We start from the raw sequence: 24,632 nt of genomic DNA on the forward strand, positions 1-24,632 counted from the left end.
TAGTTTTGGATGAGACTTTTATTCTACAGTTGTTTACCTGGAACACAACTTACAATGTAAAATATGAATGATGTCAATCCACTACTTTCCAGCATTTACACTTTTGCAAGTAATCTACCAAGAAACTAAACATGAAGTAGTGACATTTCAAGGAAGGAAGGAAGGAAGGAAGGAAGGAAGGAAGGAAGGAAGGAAGGAAGGAAGGAAGGAAGGAAGGAAGGAAGGAAGGAAGGCAGGCACAAGCTACATCCCTTTCACAAATGTAAGAACTAGAAATCTAAGAACTTAAATGTCTGGATTTTTGCATCACAAGGAAAGAGGTCAATGATTAAAGAGGAGCAATATCATAGATAAAAATGCAGACTGGAATTCATTTTTGTTCTTGGCATGGCTTTGGTGTTAGCTAGGTCTTTCCATCACTTGATGTGGGCACAGTGGTATCTTGTCATGAGCTTCATTTATATACAATTTCAGCATCTTCAACAGTTCTCACAGGTAACAAAAGCAAGTCCTCACTAAAATAGAGAAGAGATTAAACAGAGAATAAGTGAAGAGTTATCTTTAGGAATAAAGATTATGATATTGTATCAAAGCCCATAGATGGGTTTTGAGGAAGGAGTCTTGAAAACAAAAAGCAGCCACTCTAGATTTTGGGAGATGTTGACATCAGACAAGATGCTCATAGTGAGATTTTACTCTACTTTACTTTATTGTCATTGCACCTCGTACACTGAAATCAAACATCATCTTCAGTGCACATCATGACCATGAAAATAAACACAAACACACATCCTTCACCCTCCACACATTGAACCAGAAACCCCCGACACCACATCAACACTGCACTATACAGCAGAATTCAAAAAAGCTACTGCCCTGGGATAGAAGCTGTTTTTCAGCCTATTTGTTTTTGTTTTTATTATTCTGTACCATCTGCCAGATGGTAATAGTTCAAAAAAAAAAAAGGGTTCCCAGGATGAGATGGATATTTGAGAATGTTTTGAACTTTTTTAAGACAGCGGGAATTATAAAGCTCTTCCAAAGAAGGGGGAAGGCAACCAATGATCTTCTGGGCAATGACATTAACCCTCTGGAGTGCTTTCCTATCTGCCACTGTGCAATTGGCAAACCATACAGAGGTGCAGTATGTTAAAATGCTCTCTGTGGTGCAGCGGTAGAAGGTCACCAACAGTTTCTCATTCAGTTATTTTCTGAGAAGCCTCAGGTAGTATAATCTCTGCTGGGCCCTTTTGACCAGGGCTGCAATGTGGGCACCCCAGGTCAGGTCCTCTTTTAGGGTAACACCCAGAAACTTAAAACTGGCCACTTGCTCCATTCGGTCTCCATTGATAAGCAAGGACTGGATGTTTGATCTGTTCCTTCTATAATCCACTATAAGCTCCTTGGTCTTATTAGTGTTGAGGACCAAGTTTTTATCTCCACACCATAAAAGCAACCGGTCAACCTCATCTCGGTAAGCGGACTCATCACCCCTGGAGATAAGTCCCACCACTGTTGTATCATCTGCAAATTTAACATGAGTGGGAATGCAGTCATGCATATAAAGAGTATAGAGTAAGGGACTCAACACACAACCCTGTGGTGTACCAGTGTTAAGAATAAGGGCTGAAGAGGTATGATTACCTAATCTGACCCTCTGTGAGCAGCCAGACAAGAAATCCATAATCCAAAAGCAGATTGAATTAGAAAGCCCAAGGTCCAGAAGTTTAGACACTAGTCTATGTGGAAGAACTGAACTAAAATCCACAAAAAGCATCCTCACATAGCCCTCCTGCTGTTCTAGATGAGTCAGAGCAGTGTGAAGGGTGATGGCTATAGCGTCCTCTGCAGATCTATTTTTTCTGTATGCAAACTGGTGTTTATCAAATGTATGTGGAAGACCAGAAATGATGTGTCGGCAGACCAATTTCTCAAAGCACTTCATGATGATAGGAGTGAGTGCCACTGGTCTGTAATCATTGAGGTTTTTGATAGGGAACTTCTTTGGCAGCGGAACAATGGTGGCAACCTTCAAACAAGATGGAATAGTGGACTGGGGTAAAGACCGATTGAAGATCCTGGTAAAGACTCCAGCCAACTGATCAGCACAGTCTTTAAGCACTCAGCCAGAGGCACTGTCAGGATCAGCAGCCTTTCTAGGGTCCACAGCCTCAGAATGCTCCTCATCCTGTTCCTCCACAATGAGGTGGGGGCTACAATTGGCTGGTAGTTGTGTTTTATATGTCTCTGATGTCTCCACTTCAAAGCGAGCAAAGAAATGATTCAGTTCCTCTGCCAATGAAACATCCCCCTCAGCAGGGGTGACATTGGTCGGTTGATCGTTTGTAATTTCCTACCGTAACAAAATCTCTGCATTTCATTTTAGTTAATTCTTTCCAGTTTGCTAGTTCTCTTTTTTTGAGACCAACCAGTACTCTGAAGGAAAGGGCAAAATGGATGAAACCTGTTCCTTCTCTCATTCTCTGGTTCCACTGTTTTTTTTATATGTTAACATTACTTGTAAGCCATAAACCATTGTTTATCATCCCCAAACCTGTCTTTATTCAACAAACCATATTTGGGTGATGCTAATTAATTTAATTATATCTTATTTTTCAAATCAATGGGCATTTAATTCAGCTTAGTGTAATGTTTTAATGCAACTAATGGCTTCTTACAAATGGGAGATAACAATGAGAAAAATGTAAGTAAGAATGCAGTTTGCTATTCTCTTACGTTGAGTGTCTAGATAATGAACTATATCAGCCTTTAGTGATGGTCATGATAAAATAAATATAACCAAGATAGCCCTCGATTATCAATGCTAATTGGGATTGGAAACTCTACCATTAAACAATCCAGATGTAAGTAAAACATTCACATGACCATCTGTTATATCTTTCCATATCATTTTAGAATTACAAACTGCAGTCACAACTATTATTTGCCCTTTGTTCTTTAAACTTCAGGTAGTCCTCAATTTAAAACACTTCATTTAGTGACCATTTAAAGTTACAACAGCACTGAAAAAAGTGACTTACGACCATTTTTCACGTGATTATTGCAGCATCCCTATATGGTCACATGATTTACATTTGGATGCTTGGCAACTAGTTCATATTTATGATGGTTGCAGTGTCCTGGGGTCATGTGATCCCCTTTTGTGATCTTCTGAAAAGCAAAGGCAATGGGGAAGCCAGATTCACTTAACAACCATATTACTAATTGTAACAATTGCAGTGATTCACTTAACAAATGTGGCAAGAAAAGTCATAAAATGGGGCAAAACTCACTTAACAAATTTCTCATTTAGCAATAAGTCTCTCCTTAAAAACTTCCAGTGATGATCAATCTTATTTTCTGAGGATTGCACACAAGGCAAGTATAGGTAGTCCTCAATTTAAGACACAAGCAGGAATAGAGCTCTACCTACCTTGGAGCTCTACCTGCAACATTGCAATAGCAACAGCGCTTACATTTACATACTGCTCCATAGTGCTTTACAGCACTCTCTGAGCAGCTAACAATGTCAACATGTTATCCCCAACAATTTGGGTCCTCATTTTATCGATCTCAGAAAGATGGAAGGTTGAGTCAATGTTGAGCTGGTCAGGATTGAACTCCTGGTTGTGAGCAGTTTGCCTGCAATACTGAATTCCAACCACTGCGCCACCATGGCTCCAGTATACTGTATTGTATCTGGAATAGTGTGATTACTATGAAAGACACTTTTTTGTCAAGTTCTTTATTTTATTTTACACATCAATGTGTGAACAGTGTGGCACCTGGGTATTATACATTTGGGTGCAAATAAGAATAATAATATTAATGATATTTGTTATATTCATCAAACATGTAATTCTAATGTTAATACACATATCTGTATTAAGCTATAGCCTTTCATTATTTAATTATTCAATGTTTCAATATATTATTCTAATGCCAATCACAATATTGTTTACATTTACATGATAATTCCATTATTCAATTTTTAATCTTCCCTCTAATTATTGCTTTTATCTCATTATATAGAAATGTGTACATTAATAATCCCCCGTCTCTTATTTCTATCTCCATTCTAATTTTTAATCATGCCACCATTATATTTAAAAATGACATTTCCTTTTTACTCCTCATCTCTTATTTAGATTAATACTTTAATTCTTATTTGCTTTCATTTTAATAAAAAACAAAAATCATATTAATTATATTCATCCAGCTAATGTAGTTCTAATATTAATACACATATTTATGTTAAGTTATGCTTTCCCATTATTTAATTATTCAGTGTTTCAGTATGTTATTTCAATACCAATCTATTGCTTTTATTTTATTATATAATAGTATATATAATGTTTCCCCATTTTCTTATTTCTATTCTAGCTTTTAATCATGCCACCTTTATATTAAAAGAGATTTCGTTTCTAACCATCATCTCTTGCTCACATTAATATTTTAATTCTTATTCATTTTTTAACTTGCCTCCCACATTCCCCTCTTAGATCTTTGTTTCTGTCTGCATTCATATCCTGATTATTCAATCTAAATATTCTCTCATCTCTAGCCTCTTCCACTGTCTAGCTTTCATGCCCCTGTCTACTTTTTGAAAATATCTCCAAGTCTCTTTTTAAAACTCTTGGAGTATTTTCCCCTTGTTTTGTTTCGTCAGTCATTGTTATTTTTAATTGTCTCCTCATCTTCTTTTATTTGCTGGTTCATCTATTCTATTTTTCCCTCCATTTTTTCTGTTGACTCCTCCCTTTCCTGGGTGTCTTGATCTTTACTCACTATCCCTTGTATTATATTGTCCAGATTTCCTTTTATGCCATGCATTATTTCCTTAATCTCCTTGTGATCTCCTTGTGATTTCTTATTATAATGTCCTTTATATACATTAATATCGTATCTTCGTTTCCCCCTTATTGAGCATCTCATCTTATTTTAATAGGTCCTGCTCTTATCCAGTAGTCCAGGAACCACATATTCAAGCCTAAAATTGCTCTCCAAAAATACATTGATCATAATTCCTTATGTCTCATAGTTAATCCTTCAGCTCCATTTAAGTAGTCCAGGGAGTTGTTCAAAATCTCTTTAAATCCTCTTTATAAATTCAGTCATGTATCATAATATTCAGGGGTCACTTTAGCAATAGCAATAGACTTATATACCACTTTATAGCCCTCTCTAAGTGGTTTACAGAGTCAGCATATTGCCCCCGACAATCTGGGTCCTCATTTTACCCACCTTGGAAGGATGGGAGGCTGAGCCAACCTTGAACCTGGTGGGATTTGAACTGCCAAATTGTAGGCAGCTGGCTGCAGAAGTAGCTTGCAGTACTGCATTCTAACCACTGTACCACAGAGACTATTTAATTAGATATCTTCCTTTTCTCACATTTAAATCTCTGGTAATCATAAAGTAGATGCATATAACACAGTAAATATCTTCACAGTTCTCCAGATAAGTATTGTTTATTCCATATCCAAAATTTTACCAGGCTTGTAAATATATGTTGCATTTCCTTTCATCAGCAAATGACAGGTGTGGCATTTGGGGGTCCTGAGCCCTACTTCAAAGCAGTTGTGCCACTCAGATGTCAGTGTCAACCAGATTTTCTGGAGATCACATGTTTTCTCTTTGGATGTAAAGCACTGCAGATCCTTACTCTGTATAATGTATGATCTAAATACATCACTGTACAGTATTTCTTCACACCGTATTAGTATTCACTTTTATATTTGGTCCGAACCCATTCATGCTTGATCCTACCATGCTGAAACCATCACTCCTTATCCTACACATTCAGAAATATCCTACTCCCATTGTGCTGTCCCAGTCAGTCTATGGGAATTGGATAGTTACTTAGGAATTATGAGCTGTCCCCTTAAGGGAATGCATCATGGTAAATGTAGTTAAAGGTATTCTGGAAAATGCAGTTCATGTCACGTGGCCACATCTGTAATCCTAAATTGACCCTGGAGGGGTTGGGGGAGGTTTCCCTCCATTCTTGCCTGGACTCATGAACCTATAGAAGCTTTTATACCGCTATGAGATGGGTTAGGAGATAACCATCTTTCACTACTAGGCAGATATACAAAGGATTGGTCATAAAAGAACTTCATCACAAACGTGAGTTATGAGGATACCTGATGAACCAATAAATGCTCTTTGTTATGGACGTCTTGTTGAGTTATCTCTCTGCATCTGTACAATTTATAAATCCACCTCTGTACAAGATACAGAAAACCCACTGTACTACCAGTTTCCATTTTCATATAACAAAGAAGGCAGGACCCACAATTATTCACAGCCATTCTGGCTTCCTTCAAAAATAAACTAGAACAGAACAGAATAGAATAGAAACTGGAAGGGGCCTTGGAGCTTCTAGTCTAGCCCCCTATTCAAGAAGGATACCCTATACTACAGGAGTAAAATTCACTGCATCACATTGCCATCATGTGACATATCACGACTTTTTTCCCCTTTCACAGAGCTGGGATGCGCATAGCCTGCGCATGATGCAGCTAGCTTATGGACCTCCAGTTTGACACCCCTGTCCTATATCATTTCAGACAACTGACTGTCCAGTCTCTTCTTAAAAACCTCCAATGATGAAGCACACACAACTTCTGAAGGCAAGCTGTTCCAATGGTTGATTGTTCTCAGTGTTAGGAAAGTTCTCCTTGAATCCAGGTTACATCCGGGGTGGGATTCCAATTTTTTAACAACTGGTTCTGTGGGCATGGCTTAGGTGGTGGGTGTGGCTTGGTGGTCATGTGACTGGGTGGATGTGGCTTGGTGGTCATGTTATTGGCTGGGCATGGCCAATTCAACATCACTCACATCGAGGCACGCATCTCCTCGCCTGGCCTCTCATGACTGTGGGGATGCTGCAAAGTTGTAAGTGTGAAAAATGTAAGTCACTTTTTTCAGTGCCATTGTAACTTTGAATGGTCACTCCACACAAGCAAAGTACCAGCAAAGGAGGGGGGAAAAACTCCAGAGAAGTTCCTGAGATAGGAAGTCTAGTCCTGCCACAAACGTAATAAGGGTTAACAGAGAGGCAGTTTCTGTAAGCAACACCAGAATGTTTCCTTCCTGCCTTCCTTACAGGATTAGGCCAGTAATTTCTTCTAACAACCAGTTCTCTGAACTCCCACCCCTGGTTACATCTCTCCTTGATTAGTTTCCATCCTTTGTTTCTGTTTGGAATGTAAGTCACCTAACAGTTGGGTTGGAAAATATATAAACCAGGATAGACATTTTAATACTGTCACTTTAAGGGAATGCTAAAATGGTAATTGGGTGTGGTTCGTCAAATGGCCATAAGATGGAGCCAGAAACCTGGGTTGTTCTGTTCTGTTCTGGAGAGTGTTGCCATTCCTGCATTTCCCTATTGACGGTTGCTGATCATGGTTAGTCTTGGATTTGATGTAAGTCTGTTACGGAACTGTTTATGATACTGGACTTTGTTATTGGGTTATCCCTGGACTGAAAACTGACTGCTTTAACCGTGAATGACTTGGATTGTTTGTTGAACTCTGCTTAACAGTTTTACTGGAAGTAAAACCTACATTTTTACTGTACAGTGTATCTGTGTGCTGGTTGTGTGTTATTCTTCATCACTCTCACTACATCTCCCTGTGTGCGCTCATTCTCCTAATGGGGAATTACCTCAACAGTTTCTTATCCTGCACTCTGATGCTTTGGAAAATAAGTTGAACCCTTCTTCTTTTTGGCAGCTCCTGAAATACTAGAATATTGCTATTTCACCCCTAGTTCTTCTTTTCTCTAGACTAGCCAAACCCAAATCCTGCAACTGTTCTTCACGTTTTGGTCTCCAGGTCTGTTGTCATCTTAATTGCTCTTCTCTGCATTTTTTCCCAAAGTCTCAACATCTTTTTTGTAATGTGGTAACAAAAACTGGATGAAGCATTCTAGCTGTGGCCTTACTAAGACATTATAAAATAGTGCAAATACTTCACATGATTTTGATTCTATGCCTCTGCTTATACAACCAAGGGTTATATTAGTTTTTGTGGGGGGTTTTGACTGCTGCTGCACACTACTGGCTTCCCACTATTTTTCTACCAGCATCTGCCTTAACACTTCCCCTTTGTTTTTCCATATTTAGTAAACATTCTGTGAAAGTACAGAAATTCACCCATAGTGTTTTTTAAAATCTCTGCTATCCATCATGGATTTGGTCAATTAAGGTTTTCACTTACTGTGTTTTACTAAAAGAGAAAGTCTATATTAGGGTTATCCACCTTGGGTGTACCAGTGCCACATGCCACATTTCCTGCTCATGGGAAGGACAGTTTATTTATTTATCTGATTTGTCAATTGCTTGCAAGATAATAGGTATAAGTATAAACATGAGTAAGAATATACAGGAAATAGGTACAAATAACTGGGGACAATAGGACAGGGACAGTAGGCACTAAGGTGCACTTATGCATGCCTCTTACACACCACTTAGGAATGGGGTGAGGTCAACAGTAGTTTGAGGTTAAAGGAGTGGGGGTTAGAGGATGAAACAACAGAGTCAGGTAGTGCATTCCAGACATTGACCACTCTGTTGCTGAAGTCGTACTTTTTGCAATCGAGTTTGAAGAGGTTTACATTGAGTTTGTATCTGTTATATGCTCTTGTATTTTTGTGGTTGAAGCTGAAGTAGTCATTGACTGGTAGGACATTGTAGCAGATAATTTCGTGTGCTACACCTAAGTCTAACCATAGGCGGCATAGTTCAAGGTTGTCCAAGCCCAAAATCTGAAGCCTGGTGATATAGGGTATTCAGTTACGAGCAGAGTGTAGTACTCTTTTCATGAAATATTTCTGAACTCACTCAATTGGATTAATGTCTGATATGCAGTGCAGGTTCCAGACTGATGAGCTGTATTTGAGTATTGGTCTGGCAAAAGTTTTGTATGCTCTACTTAGCAATTCGATATTTATGGAGGAGAAGCTTCATAAGATTAGATTTACTGTTATGTCCCTGGAACTTGCCAAAGTTCCCACCCAGGTCCGTTCATGCTGCGGGGGCGTTTGCTGCCCCTCATTGGCTGACTTCCCTCGACAGCCGGCTATAAAAGCCAGCTGCAGGGTTCGGTCAGCCGCTGTTCGCTGTGAGCCTGCTCCAGGCAGTGCTAACACGTTCAGTCCTTTATTCTCTTAATAAAGTCTTGTTGCACCCATGCCCTGGTCTAGCCTCTCATTGCTCAATCTACAACACTGGCGACGAAGGTGGGATGGCTACCAGAGGCAATCTGCAACAACTGAAGTCACTCAATTGCTGAGCCGCAGCCGCGCCGCCGGAGAGCTCGGTCAGCAAAAGCGAAAGGAAGAGCGTCTGTAGCCGCCGGTTAGCAAGCTACAGGGGAAAGTGGAACGCTGCGAGCCGCAGCCGCTCAGCTCAAAGGCGCTGCGAAATTCAAACGGCTGTCGTTTGAATTCGAGTCGGAATACAGCGCGGTGCTGTCATTCTGGGAGTCTCTGACGCCCACACAGGGCGCGAGATTCGAATCACCGTCAGAGGCGGTCAGCCATTACCGCCTACGCTCTCCAGGAGCATGAAATTCAAATAACGCTGCAAACGGCCATTGCAGCCTGAGCCATAAGCATAGCCCAGAGAGAACAGAGAGATTCAGTGGAACCTCTCAAGAGCTGAAGTCACTAGCCTGGCAAGAGCACAAAGGGCCGTTTTTTTGTCGTCCCAGAGAGATTACACAGCTGTGTAACCTGCAGAAGTTCACAACATGAACTCCAACCCAGCCTTCCCACCGTTCAAGCCTGATGAAGAAAAGTGGGAGTCATACAAAAATCGTTTTAACCACTACATCGATGCCATTGGCCTGGCTGATGCTGGGAAAAGAAGTCATTCTTCCTCAGTTATTGCGGAGCCATCGTTTTTGATACCGCCACAGCACTCGTTGCTCCACGTGAGTTAAAGAATGTTCCCTGGGCAGAATTGCTGGAGATCCTCACAAACGATTACTCCCCCAAGCCTTCACAAATTGCGAGACGTTTCGCCTTCCGGATGAGGAAGCAAGCTGAAGGGGAAACTATCAACCAGTACATGGCCGCCTTGAGAACCGCAGCTCTCCACTGCGAGTTCAAGAACTACTTAGATGACATGCTCCTCGACCAGCTCGTCTGCGGGGTCAAGGACCTTCACCTCCAGAGGCGACTGCTTGCCAGGAAGGATCTCAACCTCTCCCAGGCCATTGAGGAAGCCTTGGAAGCCTTGGCAACCCAGTCAGCCACCGAGATTCAAGGGTCCGTTCCCAAACAAAGCTGTGCCACCATCCATTCGGAGGAGGTGATCAACGAAGACGATCCCAACGATCAAACAGACATCCACCGTCTCACCCAGGCTAAGCAACCTCAGGTAGGAACAGGCAAGAAAGCAACAGTGCACCCAAACATATCATCCTGTGCCTATCCTGTGGCGGACCACACTCGAGAGCTTCATGCAGATTCAAGGGTGCCACCTGCAACAATTGCCACAAAAAGGGCCACATCGCCAGGGTCTGCCAGGCTGCTCACAGCTCTGCACAAAGGGTTCCTTCCTTTCCCCATTCTGGGCACCAAAGGCAAGTACTAAAGTGTCACACTTGCTACCATGCTAACCACACCTGTCATTCTATTAGTAAAATCACACTCTCCATTTTATTAGAAGGTAAACCTTGTCGTATGGAGGTTGACATGGGGTCAGCGCTCTCAATCATCTCTTGGAGCACACTCAAGAAAATCCAGCCCAGACTATCCAGAAACCAACTCCAGAAGTGCCAGCTCACCTTGAGGGACTATCAAGGGAAGGACATCCCAGTACTCAGCAAAGGCAAGTTCCTTGTTAATTTTAAAGCTTTCAAAGGCCACCTGCCTCTAGTGGTAGTTAACGGCAACCTCCCTAGTCTCCTGGGGCTTGATTGGTTCCCCTACCTCGGCCTAGGGTTAACAGGAGTCCATGCTGTCTCAGCTTCTGACACTGACTCCTTATTCACTGACTACTCAGATGTATTCAGCGATGAGTTGGGGTGTTATAACGGTACCCCCATCTCATTTGCAGTTGACCCCCAAGCAGTTCCAGTCCGGCTGAAACCTCGTAGGGTACCATTTGCCATTCGGCCTAAACTGGACGCGGAACTGGACAAATTATTAAAGCAAGGGGTCATTGAGCCTACAGACTTTGCCAAATGGGAGACGCCAATTGTCACACCCCTTAAAAAGGACGGCAGTCTGAGAATTTGTTCGGATTACAAAACAACAATTAACCGCTTTCTACAAGTTAGCGCTTACCCAGTCCCGGTCATTCAACATTTATTGCACACTTTTGAGCCTGGCACCATTTTTGCCAAATTGGACATGTCACAAGCGTATCAAGTTCCCTGTTGACAACCAAACAGCCGAATTACAAACTATTGTGACCCACAGGGTTGCTTTCCGGTGCAGGCGTCTCCAATTTGGCGTAAGTGTTGCCCTTGGCATCTTCCAATCCCTCATGGAGCGAATACTTCAGGGCCTCCCTGGCGTAGTACCCTACTTCGACGACATATTGGTCTCGGCCAGGGACAGACCCCAACTCTTCCAGAGAGTCAGAGCAGTGTTAGACAGGTTCAGACAGCATGGCCTCAAATTAAAAAGGGAGAAATGTGCCATTGCCACTAGACAGGTGGACTTTCTGGGCTATAGAATTGACGCCTCAGGCATTCACCCCCTAGAATCCAAAGTCAAGGCAATCCATGAGGCACCCACGCCAACCACTAAAGCCGAGCTACAAGCCTTTTGGGGATTATTGAACTTCTGTGCGTCATTCCTACCTCACAAAGCGTCAGTAGCAGAGCCCTTACACAGGCTCTTAGATAAAAAATCACCTTGGCACTGGGGACACAAGGAAGACACCGCCTTTCGCGCAGTCAAATCACTGCTCACATCAGACGCAGTCCTTATACAATTTGACCCACGTCTTCCATTAGTACTAGCAGCTGATGCATCCCCTTTTGGGATTGGAGCTGTCTTAAGCCACAGACTACCCAACGGCTCCGAGGCACCAATCGCTTTCTTTTCCAGAACGCTCTCAGCAACAGAGCATAATTACAGCCAAATTGATAAGGAGGCTTTGGCCGCAGTTGCAGCAGTAAAGAAATTTCATGAATTCCTTTTTGGCCACAACTTCAAACTGATCACGGACCACAAACCTCTCCTGGGTCTTCTATCCGGAGACAAGCAGACTCCCCAAGTGTTGTCTCCCAGGATGACGAGATGGACCTTGTTCCTGGCAGCATACTCGTACAAACTCATCCACCACCCAGGAAAAACGTTAAGCCACGCAGATGCCCTCAGCCGCTGCCCCCTGCCAGCTCCAGCTGAGGATCCGGCCCCGGTCCATGCCATCTTCGATGTCACCGAGCTCGACCTTCCTGTCACCGCCCTCGACATCGCCACCAAATCCAAGACTGACAAGACAATCGCCCAGGTACTGGGCTGGGTGAGGAGGGGGTGGCCGGGCACTAACCTCGCAACCGAATTCACACCTTTTAAGACCCGTCAACAGGAACTATCTAGCTTGCAGGGCTGCCTGTTATGGGGCACCAGAGTCATCATCCCGGCCTCACTTCGCACGCCAGTCTTAGAGGCACTACACGAGGGCCACCCGGGCATCGTCCGGATGAAGGCGTTGGCTCGGAGTTATGTCTGGTGGCCTGGCCTGGACGACGACATCGTCAAGTGGGTAAGCTCTTGCCAACCCTGTCAGGAATCCAGACCATCCCCTCCAGTCGCCACCCCCACAAAGTGGGAGAGCACCAACGCGCCTTGGTCAAGACTTCACATTGACTTAGCCGGTCCAATACACGGCAAAACCTTCTTGGTGGTCGTGGATTCATACTCTAAATGGATCGATGTGGCCCAACTATCCACAACCACCACGCAAGCGGTTACCAAGGCATTGACCCGTCTATTCGTGACACACGGGCTACCAGATACCATAGTTTCGGATAATGGCCCCCAGTTCGCCTCGACAGAATTCAGCCGCTTCGCCATCAATCTTGGCATCCGACACATCTTCACGGCCCCCTTTCATCCTGCCAGCAACGGATTGGCAGAAAGAGCTGTTAGGTCCACAAAAGAAGCGTTAGCCAGATTCAGCAAAGATGACTGGCATCACAAACTCTCCCGCTTCTTACTAAGCCAACACTCTACCCCATGCATGGTCACCATCAAATCTCCAGCTGAACTCCTGATGGGTAGACGCCTAAGAACTGTGTTGGATAGGCTTCACCTCACTATTGCCCTGACACCCCTCTTGCTTCAATGACGGGGTCAGAGATTTTGTCTTGCAGGAACATGTCTTTGCAAAGAACTACGCCGGAGACCCACTTTGGATTCCAGGGAGATTGTAGCCATCACCGGTCCCAGGTCGTACCGAGTCCAGCTGGAAGACGGTCGCATCTGGAGAAGGCACCTGGACCAGCTAAGGAAGCGCCAGGGTACCCTCGCCAGCGCTGGGTCGTGGGCACAGGTCAGCCCCCAGGTGCCACACCAAACTCTCATCGAAGACCATTCCAGAGGCTCTTCACCACCATCACCCGAGCCGAGGGAGCAGGCAGTAGACCGGGACTGCCCGATGGATACTCCGCCTGAACCATCTGATGGAGCCACGGTATCGCCAGCCAGAAGCACTTCACCGGTACCAACTCAGACCTCTGAGCGGGCCCGCACTCCAGCACCAACCCTGCCAATTTCTCCGAACTCTGAAACACTTGGTAACTCGCCTGAGTTATGACGCTCAGGGCGCCAGCACAGACCACCCGCTTATTTAAATGACTATGCGTGTTCGCATCTGGGGGGAAGGGGTGTTATGTCCCTGGAACTTGCCAAAGTTCCCACCCAGGTCCGTTCATGCTGCGGGGGCGTTTGCTGCCCCTCATTGGCTGACTTCCCTCGACAGCCGGCTATAAAAGCCAGCTGCAGGGTTCGGTCAGCCGCTGTTCGCTGTGAGCCTGCTCCAGGCAGTGCTAACACGTTCAGTCCTTTATTCTCTTAATAAAGTCTTGTTGCACCCATGCCCTGGTCTAGCCTCTCATTGCTCAATCTACAACATTTACAACTCTTAATGCCTTTTTGGTAATGCTGTTACAGTGAGCTCTGGCGTTTAAGTCATTTGATATGAGAACTCCAAGGTCCTTGACAGAGTGAGGATTATCAACGAGGTCATATCTGCCTAGTTTGTATTTGGTGTACTGATTATTTTTTACCAATGTGTAGGACTGAGTTTAGGCACACTTTGGTTAGGATACCACATGAGGAGCCAAATTACTGCAAACCTGCTATCCATGCTACATGTAGAGATTATCTTGACAGACCATATATTGTTGGGCTATCATATGCCCCAAGAGGTATATGTGTAGTGACATATTCTCAGAACACATAAAACATGTTGGGTTATTTTAATGTGAATGAAAGAATGCATACCCAAGTAGAAACAGAACAATCATATCTCTGTTCGAAACTGGAGTGTAGTTCCTGTCATTTGCATCTTGTAATTCTCATCAAAACGCTCGTTTTGTGCCACTGTGAATTGGTTCTTCCAGTCACCAGCAACTCCTAGATTGAAGGAGAAATAATTCCCAACATTAGTTTCCTTGATGTTCTCTGAGCATGGTGGGTGTTTGCAGTCATTTAATTAGTTACCCAAGTAGGTAACATTTTAAACGTCGTTATTTTGCAAGAAATAGCTCAGGGTTGAACTACGGAGCCCTTGGTGTTCTCTGAGCTTGGTTGCTTAGAGACATTTTATTATTCAATTAGATATATATTTTCTATTGCAACATGACTATTTCAAAACTGGGTAAGGTAAAGTTGAATCCCAGTAGGAGATCCCTACATAGCAAAGCATTTGTTGGACTATCTCAAAAAGGCTCTCCTAAAATTAAACAGCTCAAATTTCACTGAAAGTATTGCCCAAATCTCTTAAAATGTTGGTAATCTCTCATGAGCTTTGGGATGTTTTGCAGATTTGCGTGAGATTTTTGGTGAAACCTTTTTGAGATAGTTGCAGATCTCCATATTTAAAGTATGTACACCTGGATTGTTTTTCCTGATTACATGATGACACCTATTACCAGGAAAAATTATAGTTTGCAAAATACAGATGTATTTAATCATTAATACGCTAAAACAACATGTAATATATGACTGCCAGAACAGTAATACACGTTTTTCTTCTCTCTCTCATCTATTCTTTCTGTCTCCTTTCAGTCAAGGCCACTCTCTTGGACACAGCTGGAGTTGGGGTGAGGCCTGTTTCTCCAATCCAGACTTCTTCTTTTTGCCTCTAACCTGAATGGTAGACTCTAAAATTCTAAGTCAGAGATCCCAAACTGGTGAATGATCCCCAACTGGTAAATGTAGAATACAAGTAGTCTACAATGCATAACAACATTGGGCTCAACCATCATTAAATGAACTGTTGAAATTGAGGACTACCAACGTGCTCCCTTCTTTCCAACGATGTGGTGGGGACTATTGTAGGAGTAACATAAGCTCTATTTATTGAGAAGCTTCCAGACAGAAGGCTCCTAAAAATACTTCTCAAGAAACATGATATGATGGTGTGTGTTTTTTTTTAGTTTATTTTCTCTAGAGAATAAAATTAAGGGAAAAATGGGCAGAGGGTAAATGGAAGACATACATTTGGAAGAAAGGGGAAGCAAGCAGGAGACATCTATCAGGCTTACCAGGTAAACCAGATAGAAATATCATCAGATAACCTAATTCAACTTTATTGTAAAGCTACATTAAAAAAATCTGAAAGTACAATTCTTCTGCTATCTCATTTAGAGCCTGAGAAACTAGCGAGGGTCGCTTCTAAGCTTCCTTCTCCTCTCACTTTCCAGCTGCAGATTATGCTGTCTTTAATTTGATCATTCCTTAGACAGCATCCCTTTGCCCCATTGCTCAGGATCTGTCCCACACACCATTACACAATCTCACTTTCTCAAATATTTTTCTTCATGTGGGTTAGACTTGTCAGACTGCAAGATCTAATTTGCCTGTTTCTTACTTGAGGTTTCTATAAAAGCTGTGAAATCTCCAGAAAATGATCAAAATAAGAGAGTCATTTAGTTCCTCACAGAATATAGAACAACATAGAGTTGAAAGGGTCCTTGGAGGTCATCTAGTTCAACCTCTTGCTTGAGCAGGAGAGCCTATATCATTTCAGACAAGTGACTATCCAGTCTCTTCTTAAAAGCCTCCAGTGATGGAGCACCCACAACTTCTGAAGGCATTCCATTGGTTGTTTGCTCTTATCCTTAGGAAAATTCTCCTTAGTTCTGAGTTCTTCTCTCCTTGGTTAGTTTCCATCCATTGTTTCTTGTCTTGCATTCTGGTGCTTTGGAAAATAATTTGACCCCTTGTCTTTGGAGGAGCCCTTCAAATATTGGAACACTGCCTAGTCCTTCTTTTCACTAAACTAGACAGACCCAATTCCACCAACTGTTCTGTCTATGTTTTAACTTCCAGCCCCCTTGTTGCTCTTCTCTGCAATCTTCCCTGAGTCTCATCATCAAGGGCCCAGGCATAACCTTCTCTGTTAATGACATATTAGTCTTCCCCAAGCCATTGTATTGTATTTGCTTGGAGACATTTCATTACCTGATGATCATCATCACCTGATGATCATCATCTACAACCACGCTCAGAGAGCACCAAGTACTCCACACTTCAACTCTGAACTGCATATATCCCCTTCTATTCAAAATAATCATGCTAGTTTCTACCACTTGTTCCAACTTGTTAAAAATCATGGTCATTCTTTCTGGAAAGTCTTGGAGTTGAAGCCCATACATTTACAAGCTGCTCAGCTTGGTTGTACATGTACCATCAAGCCTATTTGCTTACAACAATAATATTACATCGGCATGGTACAATTATTTTGACCTGTGTCTCATTTTTTCTCAAATAGATCAAGGTCATATTAGAAGCAGAAAGCTTGACTTCAAATTCCATAATCTCTGACCAGCAGAGATAGTACATGTAGTCCTCGACTTATGACCACAATGGAGTCAAAAAATTATGTTGCTAATTGAGACATTGTTAAGTGAGCCATGCCTCATTTTATGACCTTTATTTCCAGAAAGGTGAATCACTGCAGGTGTTAAGTTAGTTACATGATTGTTCAGTGAATCTGGCTTCCCTATTGAATTTGCTTGCAAGAAGGTCGCCAAAGGTGATGACTACATGACCCAGGGACACAGCAACCATTGTAAATGTACCATAAGTTAGTTACCAATCTTCTGAATTTTGGTCACATGATCATGGGGATGCTGCAATGGTCATAAGTGTGAAAAATGGTCATAAGTGACATTTTTCAGTGTTGCTGTAACTTTGAACAGTCACTAAATAACTATTGTAAAGACTAGCTGAAATCCTGGTGGCTGGGAAATCTTAACACATTTGGACCATGTCAATTTCGATAAGGTAACACTACTATTTTAGCCTTTTATGTGTGTTATAAATATAACTCCATCCAGCCCCAGTTTGGTTATTTGATAGGCTCACCTTTCCGCATAAAAGGAGAAACAGTGTGATCCATAACTGAAGTGGGAAGGCTTTTGTAATTAGCCATCTGGTTCTGACTCATCACTTTGAAGGAAGTATGGTGTGAAATCTTCTTGACTAAGTTTTCATCAACTGGCCTCTCTAGGAATTCCATTATCTTTCGAATCTCCCGTTCTGGATCCTGTGTACAAACAACAATCAAGTAGTGAAAGTCAAGAATTTTGGATTAGGAAGAGTTTTGAGGTACAGGTATATCGTGTTATATTAAATAAATTAAATTAAAATACACTATCCTTTGTGATTTGACAGCTATTACCTATCTGGTGTACAGTTATAAACCAGTCAAGAATGTTTCTTATTATAATGCTTTGCAGTTAGACACATGTACAAGCAATGTTTAGCCATGAGTTTCATTATGAGTCAGTATTATTTAATGCCAAGTATAGCTAACCAAAGTTTAGCCTGGCAGCAAAACAGCTATCCTGAGGAAATGATTAGCATGGAGGAAGTGAGAAGAGAGATGGGAGTAACTGTCTTGTATTCAATTTTGGGGTGGCTCTGATTTAGATAAAATAGGCCTATTGAAATTAGTAAAATAAGACATGACACTTAGTTTCTATGGGTTTACTCTCAGGCATCTCTACATATGTCAACTTCCTTCTGTGATCAGGAAAAGAATGTAAGAAATGTCTTGCTGGACAAATACAAAGTAAAATAAGTATGTGGAAATAAAAGAAAACAAGTTTGAATGGATGACAAAATTTTGCATTCTTCATCTCCTATTTGTAGGTTTTCAGGAGCATCTAATTAAAATCAGAATGCTGGAGCAAGGGATCTTTTTAAGGAACTTGAAATTTTTGGCCCTGGAGATACTATAGAAGTCCCACCCAGTCCTCCCTATTGGCAATTCCTAAGACTTGTAGAAGAGGATATCTATGTTCCATACCTAAATTTTAATGTGGGGAAAAGAAGTGAAAATTAGAGTAGTAGCGAATAAGAAGGTTAATAAAAGGAGCAGAAAGAATCTTGCCTCTTTCAGGTCTTCATAAAAGAGGTACAGAATCCTATATTTCTTCATGAGGTCCCACCAACCTTTGACGTGATCATACCAGGATCCAAAAGACACTGAGGAGAGAAATAGAATGCTTGTGAATGATTGGGCATTTTAGTACAACAACATGGAGAAAGCTACAGTTTCCTTACTACTTATTTTGGTTCGGACATCAGGAGTATGAAACAGGAGTAGAAACTCTAGTAGAAGTTGACAGTCAAGCTAAAGAACCATACATTTACATGGACATATCTGCCCAAACGGAAAGGATAATAAACAAAGTCCAGTGTCAAAAAACAGTTCAGTAAGACTTACATTAAAACCAGAAAATATCAGTCAATTAGGAAAAATGGAGGAACGGCAACACTTTCCAGCAGAAGGAAACAGAGATACACTCACACTCTCTTCTGAAACTCAGACTAAAACAATCCAGGTTTCTGGCTCCATCTTATGGCTGTTTGAAAAACCACACCCAACTGCAGTTTTTGCAATCTCTTAAAGACATAGTACGAAAATGTTTATCCTGGTTTATATATTTCTAACCCAAATACCTGTTAGGCGACTTATACTCCTAACAATAATAATAAGAAGGTTCTGATCTGACCTTCTCATTCACAGAATTTCTGTGAAACATCTCACTAGTTCCAAGAGCTTCTACAAGGCCGTCTTCCCCCAAAATGGTACCCAGTCACCCCCATTATTTGCTTTCTTAGCTGCAGGTAGGATCAGTATCATATTCTGAAGTTACCCTATCAAGGAGGGTTAATATCAAACTCAATGCTTGGAAGGATTTATTATCCACTTACCACTTCCGTCCATAAACTTCTCCAGAAATTCTTCCCATGTTCCAGGCTCTGGGTGTACTTTTGCCATTTGGTAGAAGTAATAGTATGAGACAGCCACATCTTTGGCATTTCTGGCCACATAGATAACCTGTTGAGTGACAAACAAGAAAGTTAATTAAACTGATAATGCATTTCATTTCTGAGGATATGATGTATAATGATTTGCAGAAGTTCATTACCAATATGTTCTTGTGTTCAATTGACTAGTTCTTCATGCATTAATATTTTTTCTCACCTTGCAGTTCTTTTCCAAGAAGGATTTGGGGAGCATTTGGACAGGAAGGTGGGTTTTAATTAGACATGGACGGGGTACTTCCTTAAGCAGATCAATGCCTGGAAGGGAAAAAAGAATAATCGAAGAGACTTCTCCCATACTCTCTCCACCCTCCATTACCCTATCAATACCAGATACATTCTGGATGAATTTGCTTGCAGATATCTCAACTAGCATTAGGAAAAGCTATGGAGATGTCTGCAAGTAATCTATCATATTATATGGTTTGCATCCTCTCCCATCTTCACCGTTGATATTTCTATTCCAATGTTAGGTGCGAAAGACTTAGGACCACACATGAACTTCCAACTTAACTGATTTATTATTCATGCCTGTGCACAGGAATCTACTCAACTAACAGCACTAGATTGGCATTAGATAAAGGTCAACAGAATTCAAGAAGGGTTAGAATTAGTTAGTCCATTTGTAGCTATGCAGAGACTCTAGGCTGATACCACTTTTGAGTCTGCCCTCGGGTTCTGCCACTCCTTCTCCCACAGTCACCTCACAGGCTAGACTTCCAACTCCAACCCTCTTCTCCCCAATTGCTGTCTAGAGGGGAAGACACCTATGATGTTTTACCTGTAGGGACATCAGGTACAGCAAATTCCAGGAAAGGGACTCGCATGTAGATGGGCTGAACTTTGCATTTTTCCAGACTGCCTTCTTTGTAGATCATGTCTATTATCTCACTGACCCAGGTGGTCCCTGAAAAAGCACAAGAAAGTTGGACGTGCTCAACCAAGATCATTTACAAGAAACAGATTGTTGCCTAAAACAAAACATGATTCTTGTTATAGCTACAACAGGTAGACAATGGCTGTAGGAAGTCTACACACCCATTTAAAAATGCCAGGTTTTTGAGATGTAAAAAAATCAGACCAAGATAAATCACTTCAGAATTTTTACATCTTTAATATAACATATAAGTTGTACAATTGAAAAACAAACTGAAATCTCTCAGGGAGAAAAAATAAAAACAAAAACCTGGAATAAATAAAATAAAAACCTGCATAAGTGTTCAAATTCTCTTATGAGTAGGAATGTGGCTGTATTCAGAATTAACCAATCATATTAAAACTAAAAATAATAGTCAGCATACATCTGCCATTAATTAAACTGGCTCTGATCAAGCCCATATAAAGTTCAAATTGAATTTTTTCTATATTTACTCAGTTGCCTCTTAGAGCAAAAGCCATGGTCTGCAAAAAGCTTATAAAGCACGGGTGTTTAACTCACAGCATCAAATTGCCATCATATGCTGTATCGTGACTTTTTCCCCTTTGTGGAGTTTGTGCAGGCATGGACTGCATCCAGCCTGCAGGCCATCAGTTTCACACTCCTGTTATAGGGTCTCCTGCTTGAGCAGAGGGTTGGACTAGAAGACCTCCAAGAACCCTTCCAGCTCCATTCTGATTGAAATTGATTGGATCTCATTGTTGGAAGGTATCACTCAAGAGGAGAGTACAAAAAATGTCCAAAGCATTGGATATTCTATGGAACATAATGCCATGGAAATTTTTTGTACAAAGCACAATGAAGACAGTCATCAACAAGTGTAGAAAACATGGCACAATAGCAACATTACCAATGGATGCCTCTCCAAAATTGATGAAAAAACAAGAAGGAAACTGGTTCAAGAGGCTGCTAAGAGGCCTACAGCAACATTTAAGGAGCTGTAGGAAATTCTGGCAATTATTGGTTGCGTACTATTTGTGACGATGATCTTCCATATTTATCATATGCCTTTGGCAAGATAGAAAGAAAACCTCCAAGCCTTGGTACATTTTGCAAAAACCTACATCATGTCTGAGAAAAGGATGTGAGAAAATATGCTATGGTCTGATGAGACCAAGGTTGAACTTTTGACTATATTGTAATTCCAGAAAGTATGGTTGGCACAAACATAACACTGTGAATCAGGAGAAATACACCATCCCCACAGTGAAGCATGGTTCTGGCACTCTTATAGGTTGGGGTTGCTTTTCTCCAGCTGAAATTGGAGGGAAGATGGAGGGAATTATGAATGGTTCCAAATATTAGACAATTTTGGCACTTAAGCTTCAGACCTCTGCTAAAATGTTAAAGAGGAAGAGAAATTTCACCTTTCAATACGACATACCACACCTTCAGATCAACAAAAAATAGCTTCACTCAAAGTTTTGAAATAGCCCAGAGTCCAACTGAAAATCTGTGGGGTCACCTGAAGAGGGCCTTGCATAAAAGATGCCCTCACAATTTGACAGATTTTGAGCACTTTTGCAAAGATTCATAAGGCAAAATGAGCCATACTCATAGGCTCTTACCCCAAAATATTGAATGTTGTCATAAAATTATAGGGGCTTCAACAAAATATTAGTTTAAGAATGTGCAACCACACTTTTGTAAGTTTTTTACTGTTACTTTTCTCCCTAAAAGATTTTAGTTAGTTTTTCAGTTGAATTATATAGCTTGCATAGGTGGTCTTCAACATACAACCATTTGTTTAATCAGCTTTCAAAGGTACAACAACATTGAAAAAAGTAACTTATGACTCTGTTTCATACTTAAGACCATTGCAGCATCCCCATGGTTAGGTGATCAAAATTCTGGCACTCAGCAACTGGCATGTATTTATGATGGTTGCAGTGTCCCTAGGGTCATGTGATCACTTTTTGCAGCCTTCTGACAAGCAAAGTCAATGGGGAAGCCAGATTCATGTAACAACCATGTTACTAACTTAACAAATGCAGTGATTCATTGAACAACTGCGGCAAGAAAGCGGCATCAAGTGGAGAGAACTCACTTAACAACTTGCTTAGCAATGGAAATTTTGGGCTCTATTATGTCATTAATTGAGGACTATCTGTATGTTATGTTAAAGGTAGAAAAACATTTGAATTGATTTATCTTGGTTTGATTTTTTTATATCTTAAAACTTGGCATTTTAACAGGGGTGTGTAGACTTTCTAGATCCACTTTATTTTCTGAAAGTGTTTTCCTACTCAACACTTCATTCTTGAATTAGAGTGAAATTGTCTGCTCCAGGTGCCAATCAGGAGTGGCAGGATATCCCTATCCATCTAAAATGCTTTTCTGATCCTGCCCTTTGGTGTTCCACCAGACTTCAATTCCAGTGTTACAAGTGGAAAAGCAAAATAGTTTTAGTTTTTTTGGTTTTTTGTTTTGCTATCGCAGGTTTTGCTATAACCTGGCTCTCTTCCTATTAATCTATTATGAATGCAAATGAGATTAAACAAAAGCAATAGAGGAGGATAGAGATTGGGCACCAGGCAGAGTAAATTTCATGCTGATTCAGTTTTCTTCCAAGTCAAACTTAAGATCAACAGAATTAAAAGAGTTTATTATTGTCAGGCCCAAGACTACCCAGTGAAATCCAATTAGGTCCAAACCTGTATTTGCTTATAAGCTAATGGACAGAATCTTGCCAAAGTAAAGCAATAACCTTCTAACCTACTACTCTATCCTGAAATTTTTTAGTGTGTGGCTATCCATGACTATGAGCTGCAGTGGCGCAGTGGTTAGAATGCAGAACTGCAGGCTACTTCTGCTGATTGCCAGCTGCCTGCAATTTGGCAGTTCAAATCTCACCAGGCTCAAAGTTGACTGAGCCTTCCATCCTTCCGAGGTCAGTAAAATGAGGACCCAGATTGTTGGGGGCAACAGGCTGACTCTGTAAACTTCTAAGAGAGGGCTATAAAGCACTGTGAAGCAGTATATAAGTCTAAATGTTATTGCTATTGCTACTCTAAACTTCTTCCCCCACCCTAATTCATTTTAGAACGGAATAACAGAATAACGACATAATAGAATAGAAAGGGACCTTGGAGGTTTTCTAATCCAACCTCCTGCTTAGGCAGGAGACCCCATACCATTCCAGACAAGTGGATATCCAGTCTCTTCTTAAAAGTCTCCAGTAATGGAGAACCCACCACTTCTGAAAGCAAACTATTCTACTGGTTGATTGGTCTCGCTGTTAGAAAGTTTTTCTTAATTCCAGGTTACTTCTCTCCTTGATTAGTTTCCATCCATTGCTTCTTGTCCTGCCTTCTGGTGCTTTGTAAAATAGGTTGATTTGCCTCTTCTTTGTGGCAGCCCCTCAAATATTGGAACACTGCTATCATATCACTCCTGGAGAAGCCCAGAAAAGCCCAGATTAAGAGTCTGCACAGTCTCCTAATCTGGGCCTTTGTCAGGGAAAGCTCTGCTTTGCCAAAACGCATATCCACGGATCATCTTAAATAACAAGAAAATTTATTTCCACATTCCATTTCATGACATATTAAGATAACCAGCGTACCCCATTTAAAGTTTGAGGAAACGTTTTATTTGTTTAATCAGTCTGTTTAACACATTATGAAAGTTTTCATCAGTTTAAATAGACCATTGTGTTTAGAATTGGCTGCTTGTTCTCCCAGATTTTGGCCTGAGCAGAAGAAAAGTCCAAAATCCCAAGATTTTCTTTAGGATAAACAAGAGGTGCCATCAATCAGAGTGGGAAAATGTTCTTCTAATGAGTTTCCTGAGTTGTAAAGAAAGTGACCCATAAAAGTGATAACGATGACAGGATTGTATTTGCAAAATGAAAAATGCTTTTGGAAAACATTGTTTTCAGTGAGAAATTGAGATCAGGGAAGAGAACAGGAGGCCGGTTCATCTGCCTAGGACAGGAGTCCCCAACTTTATGGCTTGGTGTTCCCACAGGGAAAGGGGAAGAAGGGAATTGGCCAATGCAAGTGGTGAGCCTGCCCACTGTAAATTGAGCTGCATGGCTGCCACTGGTACACGTCAAGCTGCACAAACACCTGCACATATACACCAACCAACAGATCACACAGCTCACTTATGAAACGGCCACAGCACGGTAAGTGGGCCATGGCCTGGGGTTGGGGTT

General features: G+C 41.5%; 1 protein-coding gene and 1 long non-coding RNA gene across 5 annotated transcripts in view; one reads left to right on the forward strand and one right to left on the reverse strand.

The window, feature by feature from the left end:
- LOC113443553 (sulfotransferase 1A1-like) overlaps positions 1-24,632 on the reverse strand; it is a 26,307-nt gene continuing 1,675 nt past the window's right edge. For 2 of the 4 annotated variants that reach the window (XM_026711858.2, XM_026711857.2), the window contains exons 3-9: positions 20,321-20,446; positions 19,700-19,797; positions 19,426-19,552; positions 18,599-18,693; positions 17,569-17,749; positions 14,479-14,610; positions 1-515 (exon numbers count right to left, since the gene is read on the reverse strand). In XM_026711858.2, the coding sequence (XP_026567643.1) occupies positions 14,498-14,610; positions 17,569-17,749; positions 18,599-18,693; positions 19,426-19,552; positions 19,700-19,797; positions 20,321-20,446 (740 nt within the window). In that variant the 3' untranslated portion in view covers positions 1-515; positions 14,479-14,497. Of the gene's footprint in view, positions 516-14,438; positions 14,611-17,568; positions 17,750-18,598; positions 18,694-19,425; positions 19,553-19,699; positions 19,798-20,320; positions 20,447-24,632 lie in introns of those variants that run through there. The other 2 variants (XM_087915594.1, XM_087915593.1) reach the window with 1 other exon arrangement.
- LOC148124428 (uncharacterized) overlaps positions 24,291-24,632 on the forward strand; it is a 7,550-nt gene continuing 7,208 nt past the window's right edge. The window contains exon 1 of the long non-coding RNA XR_015739958.1: positions 24,291-24,602. This is a non-coding gene — a long non-coding RNA (uncharacterized LOC148124428). The remainder of the gene's footprint in view (positions 24,603-24,632) is intronic.

This window comes from Pseudonaja textilis, chromosome Z, assembly GCF_049901715.1.
Source record: "Pseudonaja textilis isolate UNSWEBS1 chromosome Z, rPseTex1.2, whole genome shotgun sequence".
Lineage (NCBI taxonomy): Eukaryota > Metazoa > Chordata > Lepidosauria > Squamata > Elapidae > Pseudonaja > Pseudonaja textilis.